This window comes from Apodemus sylvaticus, chromosome 22, assembly GCF_947179515.1.
Source record: "Apodemus sylvaticus chromosome 22, mApoSyl1.1, whole genome shotgun sequence".
NCBI classification, from domain to species: Eukaryota; Metazoa; Chordata; class Mammalia; order Rodentia; family Muridae; genus Apodemus; species Apodemus sylvaticus.
In genome coordinates this window covers 298,596-311,964 of record NC_067493.1, presented here as the reverse complement: position 1 = coordinate 311,964, position 13,369 = coordinate 298,596, and the positions used below count along the sequence as shown (strand labels likewise).

At 42.4% G+C, this 13,369-nt stretch overlaps 2 protein-coding genes across 7 annotated transcripts in view; one reads left to right on the top strand and one right to left on the bottom strand.

Annotated features, from left to right (window-relative positions):
* The window catches only part of LOC127673362 (zinc finger protein 431-like), a 273,064-nt gene that overhangs the window by 32,512 nt on the left and 227,183 nt on the right, over window positions 1–13,369 (top strand). The gene's annotated exons all lie outside the window — the stretch shown is intronic.
* Window positions 1–13,369, bottom strand: part of LOC127673181 (uncharacterized) — a 108,619-nt gene that overhangs the window by 3,855 nt on the left and 91,395 nt on the right. Inside the window, exons 6-7 of the mRNA XM_052168791.1 lie at window positions 3,640–3,817; window positions 2,432–2,556 (exon numbers count right to left, since the gene is read on the bottom strand). Of these exons, the coding sequence (XP_052024751.1) occupies window positions 2,432–2,556; window positions 3,640–3,817 (303 nt within the window). The remainder of the gene's footprint in view (window positions 1–2,431; window positions 2,557–3,639; window positions 3,818–13,369) is intronic.

Sequence of the window (13,369 nt, the reverse complement as noted above, 5' to 3'; positions counted from 1 at the left end):
CCAGATCTTGTTTTTCAAATGCACTTCCTATTAAAATAACCACAGCATCTCAGAGAAATGGTTATTTCAGGGCTGGAGCTGGGAAAGTACAAGCTAAGCCCAGCATATGCTGATGTGCTAGAGCTGAGCATCTGCCAACAAAGAGAGGAAGGGAGTGCCTGCTCTGCCTAGCCAAGGTCAGGGAAGTCACTCTCTTTGTCAAGACCAGCCTGAGCTCAGACAACTCGGTCAGTGGAAGAAGAGGATAAGGGGAACCAGGGCATAAACCAAAAAAACAAAACCCTGAAGAATGGCCCCAACATGATTAGAAGGTTGTCTGATTCTCCACCAACTCCCTTGAGGAAGGAAAATGGAAACTAATAAAAAAATATTGTATTTTGGGCTGGAGAGATGGCTCAGTGGTTAAGAGCACTGACTGATCTTCCAGAGGTCCTGAGTTCAATTCCCTGCAACCACATGGTGGCTCACAGCCATCTGTAAGGGGATCTAATGCCGCTTCTGGTATGTCTGAAGACATCGACAGTGTCTTCAAAAACATAAAATAAATAAATAAATCTAAAAATGATACCGCATTTCAATTTCAGCTTTATTTAATTTTACAAATATTAATTTAAAATTTTTATAAATTAAAATGTATAAATATTTAAATTTAATTTTTTTCGTTTTTTTATTTTATGGGCACAAGTGTTTTGCCAACATGTATGTCTGTGTGCCACACATATGCCTGGTGCTTTTGGAAGCCAAAAAATGGGCAATAGATCCCTTGGAATGGGAGCTACAGGTGGTTGTGAGTTCTAGGAAGAGAACCCATGTCCTCTGGAAAGGCAGCAAACACTCTTAGTCACAGGACTATCTATCCATTTCCTCCATTCCATCTTTACTAATCAGGAAATCACACTGAAGTCCAGTCATCCTTGAGTATTGGTGCGCCCACCCCCGACACGTGGAGGCCTTTATTTGTAAGGACTTTGGTCTGTGATGCTCCCTGGGGTTATCAGCCAAATGAAACCAAGCGATGGATTGAAGCTGCAGGTTCCATTGAGCCTGATCACTCTGATCACTCACTGCCTGTGAGGTTCTGTCTTCTGACCGCTGTCTTCTCAGCTATGCGGTCATCAGTGATTTCCAGTTCCCTCATGCAACCACATCCCTCGCCATAGGCCGAAACCAGACTATGGCTTTGGAACCTACTAAGGACCTGGCACATGCCTTGTTGCTATTCTTGAGGGCATCAGCCAGGACATTCACATGCACCATGTTGGTGGTATAGAAAGATGGTTTTATATATCTATATCTATATCTACATCTACATCTATCTATGTATCTATCTATCTATCTATATCTATATCAATCTATCTCTGTCTATCTCTATCTATCTATCTATCTATCTATCTATCTATCTATCTATCTATCTATCTATCTTTGATATAAAGCAGCCTGCATATCAAAAAGCAATATTTTTAGTTTGCTATAGAGTTTTTCATCAGATATTTTCTCATATATCTTGGTCTAACATTTATCAAATACTGTAAACTGAAACAATATTGTTATTAACTTATTTCAATCACATATTAATGAGGTTAATGTGATATTTCCATACATATGAGATGGATAGATTATGCCCAAACACTCCTTCCCCACCTACCCATTTGCACTCTAAATTAATATTAATGCTGGGTGGGATTTATAGAAATAGCTTAGTATCTTACATTAAGTAGAAGTGTCTCAAACGTGGCCCTTTCTCCTCACTCTTGTAGCCTACCAGTGTCAAGAAGACCATCTTGTCTGTTCTTAAGCAGGTCTACCAGAGAAACACCCCCCAACCTCCTCCAGGCTTCAGAGAAGGAGTGTTCCCCCAGTCTGAAGCAAGAGCAGAGACTGGTGGGCCTTCCCATAGCAGAAATTATCTCTGTAATAGAGCAAAGTAATACAAATTGCAAACCAGGCTATTGGAACAAGGTGCCCTTTATATGCAAATCATGTTGACACCAGTTCCCTTTCCTCTGCCCTGTGGCATCCTCCCTTCTTTGACAGTCAGAAAGCAAGCACTCACTTAAACCTAAGATAGACCTCCTTGTGGTGGGTGTGGCTGTACAACTGGAATTCTGGTGAATGGAAAGTGAGCAGAAATCTGGGTGTTTCCTAAAGAGAGACTCTTGTCACCTTCTCGTTTTTTTCCTCCTCTTAGGCTGGAGGGTGGGTGTCCTGGTGAGGCTGTGTCTATGGGATGGACAGAGGTAACTCCTTAGTAAAGGGTAGAATGTCCAGGGGGAAAGCACAGGCACGGGTACCATTTCCCTCCGTTGTTGGTAATCTGCTCTACTGTTGACCACTGTGTGTTGGAGACCTGGTACTACAGATGCCTAGGGTGTGTATTACCCCATGTTTACCTTACTGTCTGCTAAAAGTAAATGCTGCACAGATAACTCACCAGCCATTCTGCCATGACTAGGAGAGTATTCACTGCGTCCAGGCGGTAACTAATATCCTCCCAGTAGGAAGTCAGGGTGACGATGGGCTTTGTGTGGGCCCAAGGTAAGTAGTAATAGTAGTTCCCTGATATGGAGAGTCAGGATTCAGAAAACAGGGACGCTTGAAGTGGACAACATATTTGTTACATAGATGTGCTGATGGAGCTACTCATTAATGAATGGCCTGGAGAATGGTCTTGGCTAAGGTTTGTTTGTTGTTTGGGGAGCTGGAGATTAAACCCAAGGCCTCATACAAGCTAGGACAGTTCTCTACTGCTGAGTCTCACCCGGGGAACTATTCTGACTCATCAGTTTTAATCAGGCAAGCAACAGAGGAATAGATGGTCCATTCATCTGTTTAGCAAATTGTTCTAAAACGCCAGCAAACCGAGGGCAACCGGCTCAGGATCTGTTTGTGGCTCAGGACCATACAGCTGAACACGGGAGACGGTTACATCATATGGCGTGGTAGAGCAGAGAGCACTGGGGGTTAGACTCACTGTCTCTCTATGAAAACTGTTCTTTTAAATTATTGCTCTAGCTGGAAGAGCAACCCCACCCCATCCTCTGTTCTTTGCAAACCTTGGCTGCTGGCACGGGCTTGGCATTACTCAAGAGACTTTCTGCAATTAAGACTAAGCACTTCACACTTACTAGGGCTTTTTATGTTTTAAGTCAGCATGGGCAAAAAAAAATTTAGGTAAAAATATAGCAATTCTGTTGGACTGTTTATGGGCATAGAGCCGGATACATACACACACAATTAAAAAGGAAAAAAAATCTTCTAAAAGAGAACTAGGTGATAGAACTGGGTAACTACTAGTAAGAATCAAAAGCCTGGCTTTTCCAGTGTCTGAGCCAGAGTGCGACCATTGTCAACTGAGGAATCTAAAGGGGATTTGCACTTGGTGGGGTAGAGCTGCTTGAGGGAGTGTGGTATTTACTGGGGTCATCACCTTGGAATTTCATGAACTCTGGTGTCCAGCCTGGGACACTGGCCCATGGGTGTAACGACTCTTGTGGGTACCTAACGTCCAATGCTCTTTCTTACATTATCTAATGAGATGCTGGGGATAATAGCCATCAGAGCTAAATACAGCGTGTGCCTCTTGTGCTGAGATGGACCCTCTGTAAGCACGAACAGGAGAGAAGTTCACACCACTCTTACCATCAAACACTGCGCGGCTGTATTGAGTTGTTGATGCCAAAGGGTTACAGGTTGCATCAAACTTGTTGCCATAGTTCCCGATGCTGACTTCGAACTGAATGGCCTCACCGACATCTTGCAACATGATGGCTGAATGGAAGACGGCAGACAGGCTGCACTTCAGCCTTCGCTGGTATTTCTAAACAGAAGGAACACACATAAGGTTCAGGACCGTCTCACATGTCTGTATTTATACGTGGATTTCCAGCAGACCAAAGGCTAAGCCTAGTTAATTAGTGCTGTACTAAATGCCACAGGACTATGTTTTCAGATCCCTTGACTCTCCGTCTCTTGTTAGTGGGCAGAGACTAAAGGGTTGTCACCATGGAAATGATTAACAGAAGGGGAAAACAATGCAAATGTCCGCAAGTCATGCTTCAAACAAATTATGTTACTGTTATAATAGGATAAAAACTCATAACAACTTAAGCCTTAGTGCAAGCATAGGAAAGGGAAATATTTTATCTTATTATTTATTTTGCTGGTGACATGCTAGGCAAGTACTCTACCAGAGAAATATATCCCCTGCTCCAAAAGAATATCTTTAAAGTGAATTTATTAAATAAATGTTTTTTTAATATTGATGCACAGGTAGAGGGTCTAGAAGAATATAACAGCAATACTATAAAAGGCGGAGAGATATGGCAACTTTCTTTCTAACTTATATGTGTTTGATATTTTGAGTCTCTTAAGTATTAATTTCCTAATCAAAAATAACAATAAAGATTTTAATTTTCAACTTAAAAATGAGTGGAGTTATATTCCCTCCCTTTTTCTAATCCACCTTCAGTCTCTTTTCTCTCTCTCTTTCTCTCTCTCTCTGTCTGTCTCTCTGTCTGTCTGTCTCTCTGTCTGTCTCTCTCTTCTCTTGAATAATTTAACTGATCCTTTCCTTCACTTCTTATCTGTACCACGGTCTTTATTCAACCGAATGAATCACTAATTGGGTGGGGCTTGCTTGTATGAGGCACAACTTTGGACACCTATTTATAGAGATACCCAGGCAATGGCCTCAAAAACATTCAAAAACAAAACTAAACCAAGATTCTTTTTATTTATTAAGCATAACCAGACATAATTATTTACAAGTTTTTTCTTTCTTCCTCATACATCCGTGTTCAAGCTATCACAGTGCCCTTCCTGTTCCATGTTCAAGCAATCACAGTGCCCTTCCAGTTCCCCAGGACTCCTGAGGAGGCATCTACTTTACATCACTAAAGGGAGTACTTGAGAAAAACATCCTGGTACAGGGAGAGCCTTTCCCATGCATCTTACCAACTAAGGTGATCCGAAGTCTGAACCCTCTCAGTATTGAAAGACACTTTCCCACTCAATTCAATCAAAACCAAGCAAACATCTTGTTACCATCTAGTCATTGATTATAGCTTTTTTGCCACTGCCCTATTAGTTGTTAAGAATTTTACACAGTGTATTGTTGTGCTATTCATCCCTCCTCAACTTCTCCCAGGTCCTATGGCTTTATTTAAATTATCTTTTTTTTGAAAACAAGTTTACTCTAGTGTGTGTGTGTGTGTGTATGTGTGTGTGCCTGAGTGCCTTGTATGTAATGTGAATCACATCTTTGCAGGAGCCACAGGGGTTATAAAAGTGTTGGGTACCCTAAAACTGGAATTATAGACGGTTGTAAGGCCTCATATCAAACCCTCTGCAAGAGCAGTAAGTGATCCTAAATGCTGAGTCATCTATCCAGCCCTCTGACCCCCAAATCAATGATCTTTTTCTAAAAAACACAAATTTATGTCTCCATCATTATATAGAGGGTACTTTCCCCATTACACACCAATTTTAAAAACCATGGTACGTATGATTATGTGTGCCTATGTGTGTGTGTGTGTGTGTGTATATATATATATATATATATATATATATATATATATATATATAAATATATATATAAATACATGTGAAAATACATACACATATAAAGATTTACCATTTTAGGACTCAAGTACATTCACATCACCAACGACCCAGGTACATTTGCATCTATTCAAATGAACTCTTTTCACATTGCAAAGCTGACATTCAAATAAAAACTTTGCATCTCTCCTTTCCACTAGCCCCTGGGCAGCTACCATCCTGTGCTGTGCATAATTCACTTAACACAATGTTTTCTATATTATCAATGTTGCAGCACACATACCTTCACATAACCCTTTCCCCAGTACTATTTTGTTTAATGGAGACATTTCATTTGTTTATCTAGTAACCCAGTGATGGATACACACGGAGCTTCCACCTTTTGGCTATGATGATAACATTGGATAGTAGCTTCTACCTTTTGGCTATGATGAACAACACTGGGTGTGTACGCTCCTGCTTCCAAACCCTTTGAGTCTGCACTCAGATGTAAAACCGCTAGATTCTAGAGTGATTCTATTTTTATTTTTGGTGGGGAGGGGGCTGCTTTAAGAACGGGCTTTATTTTGTTTCAAGCTCTCACTATGCCTAGGCTGGCTTTGAACTCACAACCCCTTGGTTCAGTCTCTAGGTGCTGGGATTATAAACATGCCTCGCCATGCCTGGTTTCTGTGAGAACTTTTATCATCTTGTAGTCTTGTAGAGGTATAAAGAGAAGGGAGCAGTCTTCTGGAAAGCTCATGACCATGAAGTCGCCATTTTGGTGAAAGGCATTTTGACCTAGCAGATAAAGCAGAACCCCCTAAGAAAGTTCCATCAGAAACTCCTCTGAGCTCTTGCAGAATTCTTTCTAAATCAATGGCTGCGATCTCAGCTTCACTTTCAATTGCAGTCATAATTTTATATGCAACATAACGTCTTCTTTATAAAATGCTAAGCATGATTTAAGAAAAGGGAAGTTGTTTTTTTAAAAAACGAACTATGATTTGGGCCCTGAGTCTGAGGTGGAATTTCTAGACTTGGTTTATGGAAGCGAGACAACCCACCCTAACTGTGAGACCATCACCGTGCATGAGGTAGGGCTCTGGGCAGATCAAAAAGAAAAACGGGAGCTGATTATGACAGTCACCTTGTCCTGCTTTATGATGAAGCCATAATAAAGAAAAAGTATGACTAATACAAATAACTTCTTTCTTTTAAATCCTTAGAAATTTCAAATTTAAGCTTCTGAATCTCCCAGCATTCTTGAATCATGTATAATTCAGGGAACTTCACCGCAAGGATGGCTCAGTAGCATCAGGCCCCTGATAAATGGCCTCAGTGTCCCCTGCAACTCCAGTACCAGAGCAGAAGGCTAGATAGGAAGCTTTTAAACTCAAATATCCAGGCTAAAGCTTCCCAGGTAATTGGTGCGAGTAGCTGGCACAAGCTCCTGCTAGTATGTCTTCCTTATCACAATGGAATGTACTCTCAACTCTAAGCCAAAATTAACCCCTCTTTTTTAAAGTTGCTTTTGTCCAGTATCTCATCACAGCAATAGAAACAAACAAACAAAATACCTAAAACCCAATACAGGATCCAGAAAGAAGGATTGTGATTGTTCCGAAGGGAACAAAGAGCATGGGGTGTTTGCTGAGTGGGGAAGAAGATGTATCTGGCTGAATTTGTGCTGCACAGACATGCAAGTCAAGATTCCATCAGGAACCCCAGGATGTTCTCATGCAATGCCTGCACCGTTGCCCACAAAAGGCTTCCCAGGCTCCTCCCACTGGGACACCTGACCTCTGGAAAGAAGTTTGGGCTTCTTGCAATCACCACAATTAGCCAAGACTGGCATACACTGTCAGACAAAGATGGACCCACTTTGGACCACTTTACAAGTCCAAGCACAATAAGGAGCTCCACTACTGTCTGCTCACTTGCCCCAGAGTCCGGCTGCTTGAGATGAGGTTACTGAGAGCTTAAGGAGAGGTAGAAACATAAACATGATTTAGAGACACTGGGTTCTTCGGCTTTGGTTCTGGGATCTCTCTGCATAGCAAATCTTAAGGGCAAAACTGCTTACTATCAAGGAAAGCTAAATTACAGACATGTAAAGGCCTAGAATCAGGATGAGGAAGGAATGTTTCGAGCAAGTCTGATCTTTGCTGGTAAGCAGCTGCAAGGTGGACATACTTTGACTACAACATTTAAAAAGAGCCTACCTCTCCTTCTCCTTGTGTTGAGACTTTGTGGAGGTGTTAGGAAAAGAAGAAGTCTTACACCGCCCCCAAGAAGAGTAAACAGAAGAGGTGGTGGGGTAAGCTGTCTGTCCTGAAATGCTATAAGATAAACGAAAATGGCGAAATTAATCACCTTCATTTAAAAATGCCCTTTGGATGCACATATTCTGAAGTGCTTATAGTCAGCCACTTGGACAGACATTACTGCAGCAAGTATTTATTGTCTGACTTGTAGCTTCAGCAAAATCAGACAACAAGTAATTGTGTATGGGTTAATAAAAAAGCAGGAAGTGCAAAGCAAAAACAGAAAACAGACCAGAGAATGACAATGAAAAAAGAAAACTTCGGCAGAGGCCCACAAAGGCAGTAGGTGCTTGAATAATGCTGCCTTTACAACCTTTGGTCTTCTTTTCTCTGCTGCTGTCCCTTGGTGAGATCCATCCACCAGGCCCACCCAGAACCAGGCCAGTTCTGCTCCAGGGAGTGAGTCACTCTTGACTCTGACAAACAAGTTCCCTTTCCACTGCGGTCTCAGAGCTATCCCCAAACACACAGCCTTTGTAGGACAATGACCAGGATCATGTTCTAGGCTGAGCTGAGCATAGATGTCCATTTCACTCTGCCCCAGATCCCGCTGCGCCATGGCTGGGGTGCGCTTAGGCCCCAAGCTTCTCTCGTGCCTTTGAACTGCTAGTTGGTTGGGTTTTTTGTTTGTTTGTGGTTTTTGTTTTGTTTTGTTTGGTCTTTTTTTTTTTTTTTGGTTTTGGTTTTTTGGCTTACTCTTTTTGGTTGTTTGCTTCCACCCCCGCCCCCATTTTTATTAATGAAGTGTGTGGTATAAGTTATTTCACTATCTGTGTATAATTATTTGTTATGAAGAGAACATATTCTGTTTTTTGTTCTGGCTAATGGCAGGCTGTTCTTTGATGGCCACCACTGGCGGATGCAGTGGCTCATACACATCGTTGGTACTTTTCATTTTTGGCCTTCAGTTTTTAAGCAAATGAAGGAAACGGGCCTTCTTGTCTCTTGGCACTCAGCAGGTCTCTCACCCACTCCCATTCTCCTTCTTTCATTACGGTTGTTCAGTGTGAACAGAAGGAGCCTGGATGTAATTGCATGCTGACAACAACTAAAACCCCAAATCAAGAAATAAACAAAAGCCCACAGAATATTGGAATAGCTAGAGGGTCATCATGACATTTCTCCACAACCCTTAGATCCGAATGATTTATTTATATACTTATTTATCTATTTGTTCATTTTTGTTTTTTCGAGACAGGGTTTCTCTGTGTAGCCCTGGCTGTCCTGGAACTCACTCTGTAGACCAAGCTGGCCTCGAACTCAGAAATCTGCCTGCCTCTGCCTCCCAAGCAGATGACATATTTAAAACTCAGGTACAGTCTATGACTGCTCAGGCTCATTGTCACCAAGAGGTCAGTCACCTTCTTCAGCTTTCCTTGAAGGTCCACACGACACATGTAGCTCTCCTCATGGGCAATCCTGCACTAAGCAGTACATGGGGATGTCCCACTTTCCCACCTGCCTGCCCCTCTTTTTTTCTCTCTCCTAACTTATCTTCACCATGTGGTAAAAATCTTTATAGAGTTGAAAATGTTGTAAAGTGGACATAAAGACTCCAGCCAGAGCCGGGCGTGGAGGGGCACACCTGTAATCCCAGCACTTGGGAGGCAGAGGCAGGTGGATTTCTGAGTTTGAGGCCAGCCTGGTCTACAGAGTGAATTCCAGGACAGCCAGGACTACACAGAGGAATCCTGTCTCAAAAAACAACAACAACAAAAAACAAACAAACAAACAAAAAAAAGACTCTAGCCAGGGCTGTAGTGCAGGAAGTGGGGGTCCATTTCTCTGAGTTCCATGTCTGCTGTAAAAACCAGCAGAAAATGGGTTTGCCCTGTGTCTCTCAGCATGAACTCATGGAATCCAAATAAAGAGGCTCTCCTGAAGAGCCAACAAAGAGCCTGCTCTATAGGATTTAGCTTGACAAGTCAGCATGAGAGGCCAAGGCATTTGGTTACTCTTAATCCTTTTGGCTAGTAAACTGGTATAATTATATCTTAATCCATCTGGTCATCCATAACAGAAATACCATACCATCATCTGTATAACAAATAAATGGTGACTATGTATTTGTCCCAGTTCTGGAGAACTGATATATCAGATATCTAATAAAGGACCTTTTCTTGGCCTTTGTTCTCAATATGTCTTCATGCGGTAGGAGTAAGCTCATCTCCAGGGCAATATTTCTAAGGTGACTAATGCCCTTTTGAGGCTAGAGCTTTCATCCTCTGATCACCACTGGAAAGCCCTAATTCCTAACTCCTTTACTCCGGAGGTTAGATTTGAACATAAGACTTTAGGGGTGACAAAAATGCTCAGGTCATACTAACTTACAAGGTCTGCTTCTGAGATTATAGCAATTCTCTGAATACAACAGCCTCATCACATTTTGGGATATTCCCAAGAATTAAAACAAAGTAATTGAAAATTAGGAGTAGGGGGGACATTTTCTGATATTAATGCAAAGTTGCTGTACCTGTGTTGGGATTAATGGACCACAGAGCCTCCCTCTCCCTGCTGACCATGCCTTGTGGTTGAGAAGGTCTAGGGGGGCATTCATATACTCGCCTTTGATGATACTTGATTTAAGGTCTCATCTTAGCACAACCATTCTATGCTATACACCAAGAGAATGAGATAACTCAGGAGTTATCAAAACCCAAAGTCACGAATGGTGCTAAGGCATTTACTGGAGAATTTTTTTTTTTTTTTTAATGTCTGGGCTTAGGTGATGGAGAAGGACTAGAGATTTCTTAGCAGTTATTTCCTAATGGCTTACTTTGATAGCCTGTGAACCTGCCTTAAGAGATTGGCTAAGTATGAGAAAAGCTGTAAGCAGTTCTGGATTCTACAGGCAGACATGTGAACATACATCCAAGACAGATCACACATCCTTCCTCTTGGTAATCTTCATGCATGGGTTTAACAGCAAATGGCTACTATAGTTCTTTCACTATTTATATTACCTAAATGGAGTCATCCTATATGGTAACATAAACTTCCAGGACAGCATTTTTGACCAGGCAATGACCTTGGCTAACTTGCCTCCCCCCTACCCCCTGCCTCCCCGTATACAGCTGAGCCCTGTACCTTGTTCCCAGGAGAATCAAAGTGAGGGGGTAAAGAGAAAGGTAGTCTTGGGAAGAAGGGGGGAACATTAGCCTCTGCTCTGGAAGGAGCCAAAGGACTGAAATTGGTGCAACCCAAAGGCTGAGCTCCAAATGTCCCAAACTCCAAATGTGTATGATGCAAAAGTCCATCAGCACTGCTTCAGCTACCAGCCTGACCTAATCGTCCTGGTGGCAGTCCATGAACAAGGCCTTGGAGGGTGGGGAAGGGGAGAATCTCTGCTGCAGTAAGTGGCTATTCTTCCTGTTGGTCATCCTGAAAGGGGTCAGACTTTATAACTGCCAGACATTAGTTGACTTCAAGGAAGAAAACTCCACTGGCTCAGCAGAGAACTCTTCAGAGCTGGACCTGAGAGCAGAGATAAGAATGTGCCCAAAGCACTGACTGGGCCAAGCTTTAAGAAGGCAGGTTGGAAATGGGCTGGAAGGCTGATAAACAGAGACTGAGAGAGCTGCCCCAGGTCACGGCTCTGACAGCAGCCACTTCATGTCAGCCGTCCTGCTGTTTACTTGGCTCAGAGCTGACATCTTTTCTAAAGTTGCTGCTTGGTTTCTCAATAACATGGGAAAATGAGAAAAATGTTCAGTTCTCCCAATGGAGGTTGTTGCACCCTGAGGGAGTTGGTGGCCCGGGGCAATCTAGAACAAGCCAGGAGAGACCTGGACAGAGGAGTGTCTGAGAGTCAGCTGCTCTGCCAAACAGCTCAGATTTGTGTGTCCCAAGAACATTGATCTGAGAGTCTCAGGAAGAGAGAGGTGAACTTAGAAGACTTTCTGGCTTGAAGTAAAAAGGGACTTAAAGCCATTGTAATGCCAGCAGGAAGCAGGCCTGCCCTTATCGCTATGAAGCCTGAGATGTAGCAGCTGCCTGTGAAAGTAGAAATGGGGTAACTCTGGTACCTAAGCCATCCAGGGGAAGAGCTCTTCCTCACAACCTCTCCACTTAAGGGCACTGTTTGCGTACTCTGTCCTTATAAACATATATGTGGTGGCCAGTCTTTATCTCAAGAATGACTGGATTAACAAAACGAGATTAGTCATGCCTATAGGTATTTCTCGGTGTTACCAGAGACATGGAGTCTTGGATATAATTAATGGATTATCCTTTGCTGAATTTATGTCATGATGGCAGTGTCAAGAGTTGGTGACAGTAAGAGGTACAGGATGCAAGTCACAAGGGAGTGTAAGATACTGCCTTCTTTTTCTGTTCCCTCTCTCTGTTGCTTTACCACAATGAAGAAGCTCCTCAGTCACACATGCCTTTCATAATCCTGTTCTATCTGGTTTACATGGGACTATACAACCATGAACCAAACCTTCAGAAACAGTGAGCCAAAATTAATTCTTCTACCCAGAAGTTGTCTATTCTTCAATTTTGGTCAGACTACCAAAGACTAATATACCAATTAACATTGCAGTAGCTGAAGCAAGCCTCATTATCTTCAAAGGGCTGTCATGGATATATCAAGGGAATGTTGAAATGAATTTCTCTGATGCAGATCTTTCTCCAACTCTCCCACAGATGACTCTTAGACTCTCCAATCCCTTGAATCCTGTGCTATGTTCTCCCTGACATTTACCTCAACAACCAGAAGGTCATCTATTGAAATGGGCTCAAATGGGCTTGAGTGGTTTCTGGTGGTTTCTTTTCAAGGAACATGTACAGTTCAACCAAGATTCTGCCTCTGTAGGCCACCCCTTCTCCCTAAAAAAGCAAGAACACAAAATTATTCCCATAGACAGGGACCACAGCTAAAGAATATCTATGGATCAGATCAGGCTAGCACTACTTTAACAAACAAACAAGTCTTTAATATCTAAAGGAAGAGTCATTAACTTTCAGATGGATTCCAAATGATGCCATGAGATGCAATGGTAGAAACGGAAAAGGGTCTTAGCTTGACCAACGCTGGAGGCTTTGAAGCCATCGTACTCTGGACCTGGACGCAGTTTCTGAAGCAGGGCAGTGAAGGAGAACAGGCTCCAAGTCTCCTCCATCTCAGGTCATCGGGAACAACCCTGCATTTTTGTCTATTTATGAATGTGGATCCCTTTCTCCTCTTCTCATAATAAAGAAACTGTCGTATGGCAACCAGACAAGTCTCAGAATCGTCAGGAAGCAAAAGACCAAGATGACTTGGGTGTGCTAAAATACGGAAGTCAAAAGTAGATACTCCTCCCATCCTACTCAATAGTGGTTGCCCATAGAATCTTCTGGAGAGAAATAGAAGGCTCTCAAGTCCTCGTCTGTCTTCACTGTCCCCTAGCCTCAGCTTTCTATCATTTTTTTTTTTTTTTTGAGCACCGGGATTGGGGGTAGGGCAGAAATGACCAAGAGACATTTAACTTCTACTGCAGTCAAAAGAGACTTTCCCATCT